This window comes from Mytilus galloprovincialis, chromosome 12 (genome assembly GCF_965363235.1).
Source record: "Mytilus galloprovincialis chromosome 12, xbMytGall1.hap1.1, whole genome shotgun sequence".
In the NCBI taxonomy this organism is placed as follows: domain Eukaryota; kingdom Metazoa; phylum Mollusca; class Bivalvia; order Mytilida; family Mytilidae; genus Mytilus; species Mytilus galloprovincialis.
This window is the reverse complement of record NC_134849.1, coordinates 78,384,550-78,405,063: the sequence shown is the minus strand read 5'-3', so window position 1 is coordinate 78,405,063 and position 20,514 is coordinate 78,384,550. Positions and strand designations below refer to the sequence as shown.

Below are 20,514 nucleotides of genomic sequence, written 5' to 3'. Positions count from 1 at the left end.
ATTTTGAAAATGCCATTAAATGTGCTGTGAAGAAAAAAAGTTGGAAGAATGAATACTGTCTTTTCATAGATTTTGTAAAGGATAAGAGTCCATGTTATCCCCATGGCTATTTTTTGATTTTTTGGTATGTCTTGAAATATCCCAGGACATCCCAGGAGTACTTAGGACAATATTCAAATAATTTACAGTTTAACAAGTCCTGAAAAGTTTTTAAAACCTGGAACTTCTCAAGACAATCCTGGGATATTTCAGGTTTACTAGTCCTGAAATGTCCCAATTGGTCCTATACTTTTAGGATCAGGATATCCTGGGATATCCCAGGAAATCCTGTTCCAATAGTCCAGGGCTTAAGAAATCCACTAGCCCGACGCCCGGGATTACAACATTTAGACCTCTGGCTACCTAAACTTGTAACCCAATATGCCCGACGGACTAGTAACAAAAAAATCTTGGTGTTTCTAAAATAGAAAAGGGGAAAACCCCTCATCACTTTTCTATCTTAGCCAATCAGATTCGACTACGTCATCCGGGATTTCCAGAATTAAAACTGATTTTGTACAAGTTTTTAAATAGAACAAATAACTCTGGGTGGATCCCGTACTTTCAATATCGATGTGTCTGTACAGGGGGTGGTATTATACATTGCTTATGCAACCTGATTGTACCTCCTTCTGATTAATTTATAGCAATATAAATGTGAATCCCTTTTGACAGCAGAAACCTGATTTTGTCAGATATCAATTTGAAACATGTGCACATTTTATGGACGCCATTTTGTTTTTGTTTACATACTGTGAAGAAGCCTCAAGGTTACAATGTACCAAATGAAATTACATGGGCGCAGCCATTTTATGAAGGGAACATGACAAAGAGATAAAAATAGATGGCTCTCTGTGATTGGTTGTTATATCATTTATATATTTTTATTCTGGAAAGCATCATGAATGAATTTTCATGCAAGCACAAATTTGTCCTTAAATGTATATGATGAGGGGCCGGAAATATTTTTTTATGTTGATCAAAATTAGAGAAAATTTTTTGCGAAATCGTAAGGTATCGTGAAAACCCCCAAAATTCACCAAGAAATGCCATGGGACCATATATATTTGAGTGTGGTAAAATCACAAATAGATATCGAGCTTCAATTAGACAAGAGCAGTTTTTCCATAATTAGTTTATTAAAAACACCTTTTAAGGAGATAATTGCTAAAAATAGCATTGCCGGCAATGGGGCCACCATTTAGTACTTATATTCTCAAGAACGGTGAACCATGACCTAAACATTAACAGTCTTCAGAAAACTTAAACTTGATGCAATAATATTTCATCAATCATGATTATCTTCCTTTATATTCAAATGAATTCGATTTTTAAAGAAATAAAATTTATAACAAATACAGTTTCAGTTTAGAGACTGTGCTCAGGTTGTAATCTATTTATAGCCCACAATTAGCTTACCTGTGTTAAATGTAAATATTGACAATACTGTACATCATTTATAAAACAATTATAAAAGACTCAAACTATGGATGGTGATATTTATGTAAAAGAGGGACAAAAGACAAAAGGCAACAGTCAAATTATTTTAGGTTGACCCATTATATATGTATTTGTAAGTTAAATTGTTAAGAAGTGCTTATATTTACTCTTCACAGTCATTGAAACTCATCGATCCTTCCTGAATATTATTTATGGGGTGTTTGTGTCCTTTCGATAACCCAAAATTAGCCGTAACACCTAAATCTGCTTTTTTGTCACCACAGCATAAAAAATACAAGCTAGAAATTCAAAAATATCTCAACAAAACTTACAATAGTGTGTTCTATCCTGAATATGTACTAAATATTCCGAATTGCTAGAAACAGCATAATGATTTAGGAAATTTGAGGCCCCAGGGGCAAAAAACATAGAAAATTGCCTACCCCCTGGGTCATAGAACGGATAATTTAACTTGTAAATGCTATGATTTTATGATTTTTAAGTTCTTGATATAGAAAACAATAACTATGCTTGGAAGTTATGCAAAAATCAGATGTAAGCAGTCATCTCTATAACATTTTTAGTGAATTTATATCTCAGACTGGTATCTGCATACATACAACTATTGCAAATATGGCTTTGTTTGAACACTTCTAGTATATTTATTAGGTACATTGTGTCAGATATATGGTTACAGATGATACTGTTAATTGTGACAAGAATTCTAAATTGACCATTTGAGGTAGAAAATGTGAACTTTAATTGACACATAGGCATACAGTAAGATGTGGACTGGAGACAGAGGCAGGATTGGATATTTTAAATAATCTTGAATGTTGTAATGATTGACTGCTAAACATAACATTTATAGTATTCTGATATGCTTCCAATATTTTATCAAAACAGTTTTAAACAGGTTCTAGGCATTTTATATCAGAAAATATGCAAATAGGGTAAGCTGGCAATAATTAAAGTCTTGTTTTCAAATTCTTTTAAAAATTGAAACAGGGGAAGGGTATAAAATGTTCATTAAAAAACAACTTACAGTATACACACTGTTTTCATTCAGGCAATAATTCTGATAAATGAATATTGATGTGAGAAAAACTGGTTTTAGAGAGTTTTCTATTTGAATAAATGTTTTTATAGGTTGCACGTTGTAAATACAGCTGTTTCTCAAACCACGCCTCTTTTGGGGAGATTTAGAATATTCATAGAAAATTAATTTTGTTAACATACTGGTTCCCAGTTATGCTCTGTATGTTCCATCTCATAGAGACATAACTTGGGAATGTTACCAGTACATATACATGTGCATATTGTTTACATTGAAATCTGTGGTAACTCTTCATTCGAGGTAGGGGTAGTTAAGAAAATTAGTGTTAGTTTAAACTCTGAAAAGTTCAGGGCATATAAACGTATGCCGCACAGCCCTATATTTTGACCTTTGAAAAAAAATTGTAATGCATATGAACTTTCAATTCTAGGATAAGATTTTTTTCAAAACTTCATAGTAAAAGTGGTACAGTTTTAGCCGTAAAAAGAGTTCTATGGGAAATTGCATTGTCAATATTTACAGAAATGCAACCTATACATATTTTGACTTTTAGGTTGACCCATTATAGACGGATATCATCACTGTTACTACTGATTATACATATTTTGACTTTTAGGTTGACCCATTATAGACGGATATCATCACTGTTACTACTGATTATACATATTTTGACTTTTAGGTTGACCCATTATAGACGGATATCATCACTGTTACTACTGATTATACATATTTTGACTTTTAGGTTGACCCATTATAGACGGATATCATCACTGTTACTACTGATTATACATATTTTGACTTTTAGTTTGACCCATTATAGATGGATATCATCACTGTTTCTACTGATTATACATATTTTGACTTTTAGGTTGACCCATTATAGACGGATATCATCACTGTTACTACTGATTATACATATTTTGACTTTAAGGTTGACCCATTATAGACGGATATCAGCACTGTTACTATTGATTATACATATTTTGACTTTTAGGTTGACCCATTATAGAGGGATATCAACACTGTTACTACTGATTATACATATTTTGACTTTTAGGTTGACCCATTATAGACGGATATCATCACTGTTACTACTGATTATACATATTTTGACTTTTAGGTTGACCCATTATAGACGGATATCATCACTGTTACTACTGATTATACATATTTTGACTTTTAGGTTGACCCATTATAGACGGATATCATCACTGTTACTACTGATTATACAAATTTTGACTTTTAGATTGACCCATTATAGACGGATATCATCACTGTTACTACTGATTATACAAATTTTGACTTTTAGGTTGACCCATTATAGAGGGATATCAACACTGTTACTACTGATTATACATATTTTGACTTTTAGGTTGACCCATTATAGACGGATATCATCACTGTTACTACTGATTATACATATTTTGACTTTTAGGTTGACCCATTATAGACGGATATCATCACTGTTACTACTGATTATACAAATTTTGACTTTTAGATTGACCCATTATAGACGGATATCATCACTGTTACTACTGATTATACAAAATTTGACTTTTAGGTTGACCCATTATAGAGGGATATCAACACTGTTACTACTGATTATACATATTTTGACTTTTAGGTTGACCCATTATAGACGGATATCATCACTGTTACTACTGATTATACATATTTTGACTTTTAGGTTGACCCATTATAGACGGATATCATCACTGTTACTACTGATTATACAAATTTTGACTTTTAGATTGACCCATTATAGACGGATATCATCACTGTTACTACTGATTATACAAATTTTGACTTTTAGATTGACCCATTATAGACGGATATCATCACTGTTACTACTGATTATACAAATTTTGACTTTTAGGTTGACCCATTATAGAGGGATATCAACACTGTTACTACTGATTATACATATTTTGACTTTTAGGTTGACCCATTATAGACGGATATCATCACTGTTACTACTGATTATACATATTTTGACTTTTAGGTTGACCCATTATAGACGGATATCATCACTGTTACTACTGATTATACATATTTTGACTTTTAGGTTGACCCATTATAGACGGATATCATCACTGTTACTACTGATTATACATATTTTGACTTTTAGGTTGACCCATTATAGACGGATATCATCACTGTTACTACTGATTATACAAATTTTGACTTTTAGATTGACCCATTATAGACGGATATCATCACTGTTACTACTGATTATACAAATTTTGACTTTTAGGTTGACCCATTATAGAGGGATATCAACACTGTTACTACTGATTATACATATTTTGACTTTTAGGTTGACCCATTATAGACGGATATCATCACTGTTACTACTGATTATACATATTTTGACTTTTAGGTTGACCCATTATAGACGGATATCATCACTGTTACTACTGATTATACAAATTTTGACTTTTAGATTGACCCATTATAGACGGATATCATCACTGTTACTACTGATTATACAAAATTTGACTTTTAGGTTGACCCATTATAGAGGGATATCAACACTGTTACTACTGATTATACATATTTTGACTTTTAGGTTGACCCATTATAGACGGATATCATCACTGTTACTACTGATTATACATATTTTGACTTTTAGGTTGACCCATTATAGACGGACATCATCACTGTTACTACTGATTATACAAATTTTGACTTTTAGATTGACCCATTATAGACGGATATCATCACTGTTACTACTGATTATACAAATTTTGACTTTTAGATTGACCCATTATAGACGGATATCATCACTGTTACTACTGATTATACAAATTTTGACTTTTAGGTTGACCCATTATAGAGGGATATCAACACTGTTACTACTGATTATACATATTTTGACTTTTAGGTTGACCCATTATAGACGGATATCATCACTGTTACTACTGATTATACATATTTTGACTTTTAGATTGACCCATTATAGACGGATATCATCACTGTTACTACTGATTATACATATTTTGACTTTTAGGTTGACCCTTATAGACGGATATCATCACTGTTACTACTGATTATACATATTTTGATTTGGTCATCACTCTATTAATTGTACTTTAAAATTCAATTTCTATTAAAACAGAATTTGTTACTTTCCTGTACACATTTCATCTTTTATAAGCCCCTGTCTGAAGGATTAACTCTACCCCTTGATGGTCATGGTTTAAGCAGTGACTATTTATCTTTACAATTCTCAACAAGAGACTAAAATTCTTTACCAAATTATAACAAAATCTAATCCAGAGTACTTATTTGTGTCATTCCTTTTCTCCACTATGTCAACTGTTGTGTGCTTTCATATATCATGTATATATAGAAAATTTCAAATATCTATAAAATCATAATCTTTCCTAGAATTTTTAAACAGACTCTGAACATTTTCTAATAGTTAAACTTTGTTGAAAATTCCTAATTTAAATAACCTAGCATTAAGAATATATTTGTATCCTGTATAATAAAACTTATCAAAGCGGTCGAAATCACTGATACAAAGATTGGAACAGTAGCTAGAAAAATGTTATCTAGTGATCACAAATACCCCTGCCAATGCAGAAAAAAAACATCATCTGTTAACCCCCAAAATTGTAAAGGTTGTCTTGCCTATGATTGGTGCTGTCATTGTAGTACTGCAAAGTTGACTTTCATAAACAATTTCCAATTATCAGTAAAAACATAAAAATGAAGACTTAGATTGTATTTCTTGATTCTGCACAAACACCTATAAAATATCTTTCAATTTGATGAAGGTTTGTAAAAAGTGATTGATATTTGAACAATTCTAAATCTAGGCTGGTTTTTTTAATGTTTACTCCTAAAAAACCATTTTAGTATATATATCAGTAAACTACAGAACATAAGAAAAATCATCTTTTCTTGCTTAATTTTCATCATGAAAAAGCTACTGAATAAGGTTTGAAAAAGGTTTTAAACAATTTTAATCAGTATAATTCAGAAGATTGAAATGTTCATATCTGGATTTGAATTGTTTGAACATGTGAAAGACATTGAATTTATTTATGCTATTTCTTATTTCAAAAGGTAACTCAATAATCATTGAGAACCAAAATAAAACCTTATTTGTAAGGTACTTAAGTTTTTGTTTAATGTTATATGTCAAAAAAAATAAAATACAACTTGCCCTCTATTCTATGGTCCCTGACATTTAAATGGTAAAATAATAAATGAAATGTCCGTCCTTGTGTAAAAAACGTTTTGTTTCTGTCTTCTTTTTTTGAGCCACATAGACGATTTAAAAAGTGCCCATTGTATGGCTGTGAACAAAAGTTGCAGTCAAATGAATTATCAATTTCATGTGAACTTTATCAAGTTTTACAGTGACATCAATAACTCTAAAACGAGAATTGTGTTCATCAAAATGTCATTCTACTCCTAAATTATATAACTAAATTCAAACAGAAAACATGCCTTGTTGAAATTTTAGTGCTTCAAACATTAAATTGTTGTTATCTTTAAGGGCAATGCACTTTATAGTCAATATCTAGCTATTGTTCTAAGGCTATAACAATTCTTGTTAAGACAACAAGACAGTGAAAGAAAAACAGTTTTCTATAAGCTGAAGATAATTTATATGTCAAAGAAGAATCTTGTTGAAAAGGCCACGACATAAAACACATAATACATACCTTTTTTCAACGGAATCATCTTTCGTTGCTGTAAGTCGATGCCATTTCTTCCGAAATGAATAATTAGTCCATCAGTTGAAATCCATGTTTTTGGAATTTCCTCGCCGATAAGAATACTTGCAAGCGACGATTTCCCAATATTACAAGGCCCAGCCAAAAACACCCTGTTTTCATAGGAAGAAAATGTTCCCAGAGCTACAAGATCCTGAAAGTCATTTCTATTCAACTGCCTGAGTTTGGTTAAAATGGGATCTGACATTTCCTATAAAATTAAGAAACGTAATTAACAGTGTAAGTCTATCAAATTATTCTTATGTTGGTATTGAGTAACTATGATAAGTCAATATGAAAACATTGTAGCTGTCCTATAATATTGTTTCACAACATGCACAGTAAGCTTTAATTATTATAGGTCCTTTTTGGTCATAAACCTCTTAAACTGTTTCGGTTCCTAAATACAACCTTGGCTTTCAACTATTTGGCTTTGAGCTTTCTTGATGAAGATAAATCCAGAATAAACAGCTGCGCCATGAGCGCATGATACGCCCGACGTCTTGTGTGGAAGTTTTATGCAATAATCATAAATAGTTTCTGAGAAAGTTTTAAGCAATAACCATTTATTGTTTTTGAGACACGGTGGGATATGTGAAACACCCCTCCCCCCACCTTGTTTTTTTTTACAAAAAACTAAATATCACTAAAATAAAATTTTGAATCAAACCAAAAAGTATACCGATCTTTAGATTAATATAACAAAAAAGTGTGCACAGTTTCAAGCAATAATCATAAATAGTTTTTGAGATACGGCGTGACATGTAAAAAAAAACCTCCCCTTTTTTACAAAATACTCAATAACTCAAAAATTAAATTTTGAGTCATCACCAAAAAGTATACAGATCTTAAGATTAAAATTACAAAGAAGTGTGTAAAGTTTTAAGCAATAATCATAAATTGTTTTTGAGATACGGCACGACATGTAAAAAAACCCTCCCCCTTGTTTACAAAATACTCAATAACTCAAAAATGAAATTTTGAATCATCACCAAAAAGTATACAGATATTAAGATAAATATAACTAAGAAGTGTGTAAAGTTTTAAGCAATAATCAAGAATCGTTTTTGAGATACGGTGCGACATGTGAAAAAAAACACCCCCTGTTTTAGTTACAAAGTGCCGTAACTCAAAAAGTTTAAATCTTATTTTCACCAAAAAGTATACAGATCATTTGACCATCATAAGTTTCATGAAATTTAGATAAGTCGTTCTCAAGTTACGGTGCGACATGTTTACGCCGGACAGACAGACGGAAGGACAGACGGACGGACACCGGACATTTGTATACCATAATACGTCCCGTCAAAATTTTGACAGGCATATAAAAATTGCCTGCAATCCATGAAATTTATGAAGTCATGGAAGTGTTGTATCTAATTTTTTAATAAATATACGGGATCTAATTATTATGTTCCCAATGTGAATAACCTATGCTCAGGTTTCCTTTTATCTATTTAAGAAGATAAAGTAAATCTTAAGGTGGCAACTCCATCAGGCAAAGTTATCAGGATATTTTCACAGGCAATTAAACCTTTTTTAATCTCCATACTTTCACACATTTTATAGTTTTAGGTTTTCAACTTTTAGACATGGGCTATGAAGTATCAATATATATAATGTGTGGTGTGAACAAAAAATACTATCAAATAATAGAAATTGACGTCATAAAACTTAAGTACTATTAAAATGTTAAGTACATTTACTTTATTCTTGATTCTGTTCCTTGTAAAACATTTTTCAACAAAAAAGATATTTACTTGGTTTATACAGAATAATTTTCAAGAACAAATGAAGAAGGCAAGGCACCGATTTATTTTAAAGATTAAGGTTATTCCCCCTTTTATTTGTAAAGATGAGCTTGGCTGTTCTTTTACGGGTCCTATTGATTTTCATTCACTCAATTGTTTAAGCTTTCAGAAGTTGTAGTGCCTGGCTTACCTGATGACGGCAGATCAGAAACATAACTTTGACACATGGAAAACGGTATCTTGTTGTTTTATGAAGGCCTCACAAAGTTTGTTTTTTTTATTATTCTAAAAGCTGCAAAAGAATCCGACTTAAAAAAATGTATCAGTTCCTTTCAGCTTCCTTTTGCCCCCTTTCTATCAAACATTGTAAGAACTTATTTATGAAAAGCTTAAGCTGCTTTTAATAAAATTCTTTTTTATACAATTTAAACTTTTGGGGGGTGGACCAATTAATTTATATTCTATTTCTATATCATGTATATAGGATCAATCTAAAAAGGAAAGTTATTAAAAAAGAGGCTTAGCATCAGTATGTTGTTACATTTTCACTGCAGTGTTAATAGCCACTGTTTGATGACTACCAGACCCAGAGATATCTCAAATATCATAAAAAAAATTCTAGTGTACTTTCATGATTTTACTTCGGTAAGGAGAAATTTTGACTATTAGATGTAAAATTTCTAAGTTTACCCCTTCTGTTGCACCTAAGATGGTTTTGTGTGTCTTCCCTTTTTAAGGTATTTAGTTTTTTATCTCTCTACATTTTGTAAATCGTTTATATCGATTTATTCTGAGTGTAAGCATTTGTATTCTAAAGCATGTGTACCTGTAAGTATTCCATCACTTCTTTATACTGCCCCTTCTTTTCTTTTGCTGCTAGATCGTATGGAGTCTTACCCTGAAATACAGACAAATATGTATATTACTTTCATCTGTTAACAACAAAGAAGACTTCTGTAACAAGTATCTTACAATTAGTAGGACCAGTAGCAGCTGAGTGGTGTTTTACTTTATATTGACAATATTCAGACAGTGTTCATCAGTACTTTGTATGATTCGGCAAAAATGTGCTCTGAAATGCAAATCAATGAAAAGCTGGCACTGTCAACAGATGCTCTCTATTTATAACGGTTCAAAAATTAAGACAAAACTTGCATTTTTCTCCTATGTTCTATTTTTAGCCATGTCAGTCATGTTGGTTGATAGTCGGGGACATCTGACACATTGTTTGAACTAATGCTGATTGTGGCCAAGTTTTGTTAAATTTGTCTCAGTGGTTTCAGAGGAGAAGATTTTTGTAAAAGATAACAAAAATTTACAAAAAATTGTTAAAAATTGACTATGAAGGGCAATAACTCCTTAACGGGTCAATTGACCATTTTGGTTATGTTTGACTCATTTGTAGATCATACTTTGCTGAACAATTTTGCAGTTTACAGTTTATCTCTATATATTATAATATTCAAGACAATAACCAACAAGAGGCTGTCACATCGACAGCAAACCGGATTTATTAATATTTATTTGTGTCCTGGCAATATCACAAGAACCATTACTGATGAATGGTGAAAGTGAAAATCGTCAAAATCAAATTTGACCTCCTTTTTGTAGTCAGTATCAACATATTAAAATTTGAAAAGCTGAGATTGAATGGTTCATTAGAAAATGCAACAACATGAATGGAAACGCCATTTTACGATCTTTCAAGAATCATAACTCCTGAATGGTATAAGTCAAAATCGTCATTATTAAACTTGACCTTCATTTTGTTGTCAGTAACAACATATTAAAATTTTAAAAGGTTTGGTTGAACGGTTCATGAGTAAATGCACGGACACGACATTTTTTTTAAACTTTCAAGAACCGTAACTCCTGAACAGTAAAAGTCAAAATCGTCATTATTGAACTTGACCTTCATTTTGTTGTCAGTCACAACATATTAAAATTTTAAAAGGTTTGGTTGAACGGTTCATGAGTAAATGCACGGACACGACATTTTTTAAACTTTCAGGATCCGTAACTCCTGAACGGTAAAAGTAAAAATGGTCATTATTGAACTTGACCTTCATTTTGTTGTCAGTTACAACATATTAAAATTTTAAAAGGTTTGGTTGAACGGTTCATGAGTAAATGCACGGACAACATTTGGTGGATGCCCGCCCGGCCGCCCGACCGCCGTACATCCCAAAATCAATAACTGACATTTTTGTCACAAAAATCTGGTTAAAAACTGCAAAATTTCCTTAAAATTACCAATTCAGGGGTAGCAACCCATCAACAGGTTGTCTGATTCGTCGGAAAATTTAAGGACAGATAAATCTTGACTTGATGATAATTTTTATTACATTTCAGATTTGCTGTAAATGCTTTAGTTTCAGAGATATAAGCCAAAAACTGCATTTTACCCCTATGTTCTATTTTTAGCCATGGCGTCCATCTTGGTAGATGGGCGGGGTCATTGTATACATTTTTATAACAAGATACCCTAAGGATGATTTAGGCCAAGTTTTGTTCAATTTGGCCCTATAGTTTCAGAGAAGATTTTTGTAAAGATTACAAAAATTTATGAAAAAATGTGAAAAATTTACTTTGAAGGGCAATAACTCTTTATGGGGTCAATTGACAATTTTGGTCATGTTCACTGAATTGTAAATCTTACTTTGCTGTACAATTTTGCTGTTTACAGTTTATCTCTATCTATTATATTATTCAAGATAACCAAAAACTGCAAAATTTCATTAAAATTACCAATTCAGGGGCAGCAACCCAACAACGGGTTGTCTGATGGGTATGACAATTTCTTAAAGGGAAACTTCGCAAAAAAAATCAAAAATTGATACTATGTTCATTCTGTATAAAAATGCTCAAATTCATGAATATTAAAGTTTTATTCTGCTAGATAAGAGATCACCATCGATTTTAAATTTAGAGTATCAATTCTCTCCGGTCCGCCATTTTGTTACCTTCTCCGATTTGCACCCCAGATATGTCTAAGGACCAAAACTACAGTAACCCGATGTAGTCGTAATTGCGTGTCGATATCTTGTCAATCGTACGGTTGTTTTATCCGACTAGTTAACTATAACTAAGTTGATACGGAAAATTTTCTTATCTTTTTTTTTAACAACCATGATCTGTTATTTTTAACAATAATGATAATATTGGAATCAGTTAAAAAGTAAAAATTTAAAATCATAAATAAGTGTTCCGTGAAACTTGAATTGTTTTCGGAAAACTTATTAGTTCATAATTCTTTTATGTAATAAACTTTATTCAAATAAATTAGGATCTTCGCTCCACTGATCACCTGCATGGCTAAAGATATTACTCCCAAAGGTATTGCAGGGGGTGTGACACGTCCAGGTATTCAAGCGATTTCCTGTCGAGCTTGCAAGTTCATGCATCATTTCACTTCTAACGTTTCTGATGTAAAGAAAATTAATTATAAAAATATAGATAAAACCTAAAAATAAACAACAGATTTGATGAAATAAAAATCTATAAACATATTTTTTGTCAATGGTGAAGGACAGATCGGACCATACCAGAAATTTTGATTTAAAAAAATGTGCGCACTTGTCGACCATTCGTATATACGCCAGGATAAAAAGTTACGGAACTATAGCGCAAATTCAAATATATACATGTATACATTGTACATAAGAAAGAAACATACATTTTGTGTAAATTGGGGTAAAAGTTTTGTTAGTAGACTAGTTCACGTATGCCAACAGTATGTTATCATCAAATGTCGAAAGACTATTGTATACCAAAAGAAAAAGAAGAAGAGATTTAAATACAGGTCGATATATAACTTTCTTTGGCTCATCGAAGTTATGGACATTTATATATCAATTAGATTGTTCTCGAAGGTAAACGGACAGAAAGTCACAGGACAAAAAGTCACAGGACATAAAGTCATAAATTTGATAGGACAAAAAGTCACAGGACAAAAAGTAACAAATATTTTTTTGACAATTGTTTAAATATATTTTGATATATTTACTTTTTATTACATATATTCATTTTTAAGTTAGGGAAATTGCTAATAAACCTTGATAAATGAAAATGTGTTAAATTTTAATCATGGAAAGGATATATTTATTGGCAAAATGAAGCCATTTAAGTACTAAGCCACTTTGACTTTTTGTTTTCATAACAATCATGACAATTATTTGATCAATATTGATATTTATTGAATAAATTTTAACTACAAAGTTGCTTCATATATTAAACTTCAAGAAAATTACAAAAAAAATATTTTCAAAATAAGTGTTTTCTTGTTCAAAGAAAAACAATCTCAAAATTGAATTGTGACTTTTTGTCCTGTGACTTTTTGTCTGTGACTTTTTGTCCGTGATTTTTTGTCCTGTGACTTTCTGTCCTACATTCGTTCTCGAATAAAGGAAGAAATTCGTCATCATCACAATTGTTCCGACATGCATGTTATTATATGTACGCAACTGGACGTACACTAATAATCCCTAAGGGATGTGAATATTTTCTAGGAAAACTTTAGAGTAACAAAGTTTCAAATCAATTTCGGGATTTATTTTCTTTCTTGATATTCAATGACAGCAATTTAAAGAACAAACTGCTTGTCCGCTTTATGGGTATTCTTGCCAGTTGAAACAGACTTATAATAACATTAAACAATAGGGAAAGATGACATTAAATTCGGTTTTTTTTTCTTATACATTGTTGGTCAAATAGCTAAAGTATTATATATAGTTGGGCCCGATATAGTAACAGTGTGAGACGATGACTATTTTGTTAAGGACATTCCCGATTATGTATAAATTTTGTTGATGTTTTTCACACTTGAAAAGCATATATGTTCGTAAATTTCGATTCCATTCATAAAAGAGTCTTAAATTTTCTGTCAATTTTTTTAAAAATTTATCAAATATCTGAAGTATTCGTGCGTTGTGAGATTTGAAATATTTTGATGAAAACATTAATTCCTAAATAGGTAATTAAAGATAACTTTGGATGGACTAAATTATATAATTGCAATTGTTAATGATCTGTTTGAAATATTTAAGGCTGCCGATCCTAATCTAAGATAGTACAATTTTTAGTTCATAGACTCGTGATTAGAAGGCTATTTTTATTTATGAATTTATACTTCAATTAAAATAATTAAGTATTTTATCGTTTCTGAATTAATCAAAAGTCATAATTCATTTAAAAGTGATCTTATCATGCTTATGCAAAATATAAAAATATACAACAGCTATCCAGTTATTGTGCGACCTTATTATTATGTTAATTTTTTTATTTTTTTTTACATTTCTGCAGGGACGTCTATAAGTCCTTGATTTCTGTGTCTAAAACTTTGACTGACTCCCATTTTAAATTCACACGAAATGTTGTTCACACCTTCAAGCTAGTAAACCGTGACATCTAGATTTCACTGAATGAGGATCAAAGGATTTAGAATTACATAATGCTAATCCTTAATAATTACCTTGAGTTAACCGACGCACTCAACATTCTTTAGGTGTCACAAAACAATACACATTTTATTTCCACCGTACAAGCAAGTGAAAACGTTTGCTGGAATGAAGCAAAAAGGTCAGAATACAAACATGTATTTTTGTTGCACTATTGATCATGTCAATTTCATATCTTTGTTTAAAGTATTTGTAGAAAAAAATCATAAAATTGTTCTATTGTATGAATTTATTTTATTATTAAAATTCGTTTTACAATTTTAAAATATCCACACGATCTAATTTTAAAAGTTGCATGGCTATAACTTATTTTTCGTTGGTTAATAGCTACACCAAAAGTCGTCGATGCGCTTTAAATCGCGTTATTAGATGGTTAACGACCAAGACTTAAATGAGATATGTTCACTCCCGGCATGCATCAAAGACTTAAACTACGTCACATAAGACAGGAAGTTTCAAGAAATAAAATTAATAATTCCCAATTTTCTCCTTTATTAGATTTCATATCAAAATAAAACTTGGTGAATATGTTTTTTATGGTATTATGAACATAATACGATGATAAGTGAAAAATCGCGAATTATCCCTTTAACATAACCATCCCAGGGGTTAATAAATCCACTAGCCCGACGCCCGGGACTAAAACATTTAGACCTCTGGCTACCTAAACTTGTAACCCAATATGTCCGACGGACTAGTAACAAAAAAATCTTGGCGTTTTTAAAATAGAAAAGGGGAAATCCCCTCATTACTTTTCTATCTTAGCCAATCAGATTCGACTGCGTCATCCGGGATTCCTAGAATTTAAACTGATTTTGTACAAGTTTTTAAATAGAACAAATAACTCTGGGTGGATCCCGTACTTTCAATATCGATGTGTCTGTACAGGGGGTATACATTGCTTATGCAACCTGATTGTACCTCCTTCTGATTAATTTATAGCAATATAAATGTGAATCCCTTTTGACAGCAGAAACCTGATTTTGTCAGATATCAATTTGAAACATGTGCACATTTTATGGACGCCATTTTGTTTTTGTTTACATACTGTGAAGAAGCCTCAGGGTTACAATGTACCAAATGAAATTACATGGGCGCAGCCATTTTATGAAGGGAACATGACAAAGAGGTAAAAATAGATGGCTCTCTGTGATTGGTTGTTATATCATTTATATATTTTTATTCTGGAAAGCATCATGAATGAAGTTTCATGCAAGCACAAATTTGTTCTTAAATGTATATGATGAGAGGCCGAAAATATTTTTTTTATGTTGATCAAAATTAGAGAAAAAAAATTGCGAAATCGTAAGGTATCGTGAAAACCCCAAAAATTCACCAAGAAATGCCATGGGACCATATATATTTGAGTGTGGTAAAATCACAAATAGATATCGAGCTTCAATTAGACAACAGCAGTTTTTCCATAATTAGTTTATTGAAAACGCCTTTTAAGGAGATAATTGCTAAAAATAGCATTGCCGGCAATGGGGCCACCATTTAGTACTTATATTCTCAAGAACGGTGAACCATGACCTAAACATTAACAGTCTTCAGAAAACTTAAACTTGATGCAATAATATTTCATCAATCATGATTATCTTCCTTGATATTCAAATGAATTGGATTTTTAAAGAAATTAAATTTTATTACAAATACAGTTTCAGTTTAGAGACTGTGCTCAGGTTGTAATATATTTATAGCCCACAATTAGCTTACCTGTGTTAAATGTAAATATTGACAATACTGTACATCATTTATAAAACAATTATAAAAGACTCAAACTATGGATGGTGATATTTATGTAAAAGAGGGACGAAAGACAAAAGGGAACAGTCAAACTCATAAATCTAAAACAAACTGACAACGCCATGGCTAAAAATGAAAAAGACAAACAGACTAACAATAGTACACATGACACAACATAAAAAACTAAAAAAAAAAAAAAGGAACGGTGATTAAAATTATTTTAATAAATAGAATTTTAAAACTGAAAACAAATATGAGCATAACATAATTAACCAGCTGATAATTCTTTTACACAAACTGATGATGTACAAAAATGTACCTGATAAAAACCCCTTCAATCCTAGCTTTTATATACCCATGTATAACAGTGGTCAAGACTTGTATCATCTCCGGATTTGGTCAACTCATTATATCAGAATATTCATTTAGTAGTTATATTCAATTAATCAATAATTGAATATTCACTGAATATTCTGATATAATGAGTTGACCAAATGTCGTGTACATACTGCCAGAAGTTCTCTACTCATTCAGAAAAAGAAAGTGCACTTGTAAGGGGAACACACAATCTTAAAATAGACCCAATAAAAATACACTAAGTGACACCCCAGCATTTACGTATCTTGTTTAAAGCAGTGGATCCATGAAAGTGACCAAATTTTAAGTCTAAAGATTTATTGTCAGACACTGAACTTGGACAATGTATTCTCAAGCAGCAATGTGAGCCTGATCAATTAAATAGATATAAGGTTATCTTCAACACTGCTTACAGTGTTACAAAAAAAGGGAAACCCTTCAGTGAACACTTTTACATCAATAACAGATTATGGCATAATTGTCAATAATTGAGACAACAAACACACCCACAGTGACACCCTCCCCAATACCCCAAAAAAAAATATTATTGGAATTCATAATATACAAGACAATTACATGTACAACTAGAGGCTCTTAAGAGCATGTGTCCCTCACCTTAGTCTAAGTGCATATTAAACAAAGGACACAGATGGATTCATGACAAATTTGTGATGTTTTTGTAGATTTTACTTTAGCCACGAGCATCACTGAAGTGACATGTACTGTCCAAATGCGCATTTGGTGCAGGAAAATTGGTACCGTTAATGTTATTACTGAACATTCTTGCTACTTACAATTTTCCCTATCTATAATAAACTTGACCCTTGATGATTTTGGGAAAGTTTGGTTAAATTTGGCCCAGTAGTTACAGAGGAAAATATTTTGAAAATATTTACAAAAATTTACCAAATTAATAAAAATTGTTAAAAATTGACTATATTAACTCCTTAAGGGGTAAACTGACCATTTTGGTCATGTTGACTTATTTGTAGATCTTATTTTCTTTGCTGAACATTATTGCTGTTTACAGTTTACCTCTATCTATAATACTATTCAAGATGATAACCAAAAAAAGCAAAATTTCTTTAAAATTACCAATTCAGGGGCAGCAACCCAACAACGGGTTGTCTGATTTGTCTGAAAATTTCAGGGCAGATAGATCTCATAAACAATTTTAACCCATGTCAGATTTGCTTTAAATGCTTTGGTTTCAGAGATATAGGCTAAAATCTACATTTTACCTCCTATGTTCTATTAGCCATGGTGGCCATCTTGGTTGGTTGGTCGGGTCATCGGACACATTTTTTAAACTACAAAACCGCAATGATGATTTTGGGAAAGTTTGATTAAATTTGGCCCAGTAGTTTCAGAGGATAAGATTTTTGTAAAAATAAACGGACTATGGACGACAGACGATGGAAAACGGACAAAGGACAACAAGTGGCCAATTGGGCAAGGTGAGCTAGTAATAACCAATAAAATGCTCTGCAGGGCACAGCTTGATACGACCGCAGAGGTTGAACCTTGAACAATGTTTAATTTTGGACCCTTTTGACTTAAATGAGGACCAATTTGATAACGGGCCCAAAAATAAAAAATTTGTAAGGGTTCCGCGGAACCCAGTGTCTCGCCTATTTTTGCTGTAAATCGCAGGCTCAACAACAATGAGGAAAAAAATCAATAAAAATATTCCTCTTGTTACTATTTTATGATTGTAAGAAAATCTAAGTCCATTTAAAAGTAAATTACAGAAAAAACGGAGTAATCTTTTTACAACATTTACTTCTGGATATTATCTTATGATCATAAACAAGCTTCTGTCCAAGTTTGGTACAAACCAAGGATAGTTTGAGAAAGTTATTAAAATTCTAAAAACTTTAACCACAGAGTGAATGTTTTGTTTCCCCGCAGAAAAAACTAAGTCCATTTATAGTAAAATACGGAAAAAATGGAATTTAATTTTTACAAAATTTACTTCTGGATACTACCTTATGATCATAAACAAGCTTCTGTCCAAGTTTGGTACAAACCCAGGATAGTCGGAGAAAGTTATTAAAATTTCAAAAACTTTAACCACAGAGTGAATATTTGTTGACGCCGCCGCCAACGCCGACGACGACGGAATGTAGGATCGCTTAGTCTCGCTTTTTCGACTAAAGTCGAAGGCTCGACAAAAATCTGAATACATTGTTAGATTCAGCATATAAAAAAAAAACAATATATTCAATTTTTGTTGAAATCAAATAAAGTTTAATTTTGGAACCCTATTTGGACCAACTTGAAATCTGGGCCCATAATCAATCAAAACACTGTAAGCACTGTAGGAAGTTAACCAAAAACCAAGGCAAACGTAATTATGAACACTGTGCAGAGTTGCTTCCTTTTTTTTTAATCTGAAAGAACAAACATTAAACATTCGTATATTGTCATTTTTGTTTATTTAATGAATTGATTATTAAGGCAAATTAATTAATATTTCATCAAGGTTTTCAAAAGCAATGCATATATATCAATGTACATGACCCCCATCTTCACCTAAAGTCCTTGATGTCACTCCATACCAAGTTTGGAATAAAATGACAGGTGATTATAAAACAGAAATGTTCAATCATTCTTGGGCTTTACACTGCTTGAAAAATTTATATGTTTTCTTTAAAATGAGCCATAAATGAAAATTATTATAGGTCCAGAAATAAAATAATTAAAGTAAATTCAATTAACCTAGACTCATTTTTTGCATCAATAAGATTTTAAAATAAACAAGAAATAATTGTAACAGGATGCCTTTACGAAGTCTCCCAAACAAAGCTCCCATAATTCGTCATTCCCATGATCGCCTGACATTGGGCAAAGTCCAGAACATATTGGTTTCAGGTTTAGTGAAGTTATATGCATATGTGACCATTTATGTCATTCAAATCTTTTTGAAATGACGAACAGGATTAAATATGTTGAGGAGTGGGTATCTTGACCGTTTACAAGTTCTCAAACAGGAGGGAGTGGGGTTATCACAAGGACTCCCCATATATTTCATTCGATTTGTTATATTGTCCCATTCATGAATACATATGGTTTAGGGGTGGGGATCTAGACTGTTTACAAGTTCTCAAACAGGAAGGGGTATGGTGACCCCAGGGACTCCACCTATATTTTATTTGATTTGTTTTATTGTCCCATACATGAATAAATATTGTTAAGGGGTTGGGATCTCAACCATTTTCAAGTTCTCAAACAGGAGGGGGTGGGGTGACCCAAAGGACTCCACTCCCCATATATTTTATTTGATTTGTTATATTGTCCCATAAATGAATATATATGGTTTAGGGGTGGGGATCTCCACCGTTCACAAGTTCTCAAACTGGAAGGGGTACTTAAATGCCAACCCTCTTTTGACACAGTCAGTAACAAATTATCAAATTTGAAAAGTTTTCAGTAAACACTCATAAACGTGCATTTACCAATAATAATTACTGACGAGTGGTTGCAAAGTGATGTGCACTTAAATGTGTCGTTTAACATGTTGTCTGTAGTATGCATTCCATTCATAAATTGTTCAGATGTTCTCGGCTCGTACATTTTAGTTTTGTTAAGGAAAAGTAGAGAAAGGGGGAAAGCTACTTCATAAAATGCAAGTTTGCCTCTTCGGAAGTCAGTTAGTTACCCAACAACAGGTTGGTACCTCCTGAGAAACCGGAAGCATTACATTGGCGTTTTCTAAATATGGACCAGGACGGAAAAGTAATGACAAAAATCCGTGTTTTACAAAACTGAACGGCTATGATTGGGAATCAGTAACTATTCGAATTTGACTGTAATTGCGTAGTTTTAATCGCAAAATCGTAAAAACTACGTAAAAATCGTAATGGTTGGCATCTATGGGGGTATGGTGACCCCCAGGAACTCCCCCTATATTTCATTTGATTTGTTTTATTGTCTTA

The 20,514-nt window shown here is 31.9% G+C and overlaps 2 protein-coding genes and 2 long non-coding RNA genes across 4 annotated transcripts in view; 2 read left to right on the top strand and 2 right to left on the bottom strand.

Moving 5' to 3' along the window:
- The window catches only part of LOC143054959 (uncharacterized), a 175,948-nt gene extending 155,616 nt beyond the window's left edge, over window positions 1–20,332 (top strand). Inside the window, exon 3 of the long non-coding RNA XR_012971898.1 lies at window positions 19,901–20,332. This is a non-coding gene — a long non-coding RNA (uncharacterized LOC143054959). The remainder of the gene's footprint in view (window positions 1–19,900) is intronic.
- The window catches only part of LOC143054951 (uncharacterized), a 290,618-nt gene that overhangs the window by 239,943 nt on the left and 30,161 nt on the right, over window positions 1–20,514 (bottom strand). The gene's annotated exons all lie outside the window — the stretch shown is intronic.
- LOC143054953 (uncharacterized) overlaps window positions 1–20,514 on the bottom strand; it is a 77,549-nt gene that overhangs the window by 51,249 nt on the left and 5,786 nt on the right. The window contains exons 3-4 of the mRNA XM_076228048.1: window positions 9,844–9,915; window positions 7,216–7,477 (exon numbers count right to left, since the gene is read on the bottom strand). Coding sequence (XP_076084163.1) covers window positions 7,216–7,477; window positions 9,844–9,915 — 334 coding nt within the window. The remainder of the gene's footprint in view (window positions 1–7,215; window positions 7,478–9,843; window positions 9,916–20,514) is intronic.
- Window positions 429–1,393, top strand: LOC143053850 (uncharacterized). Its single transcript, XR_012971483.1, has 2 exons — window positions 429–809; window positions 1,261–1,393. It is a non-coding gene; the product is annotated as an uncharacterized LOC143053850 (long non-coding RNA).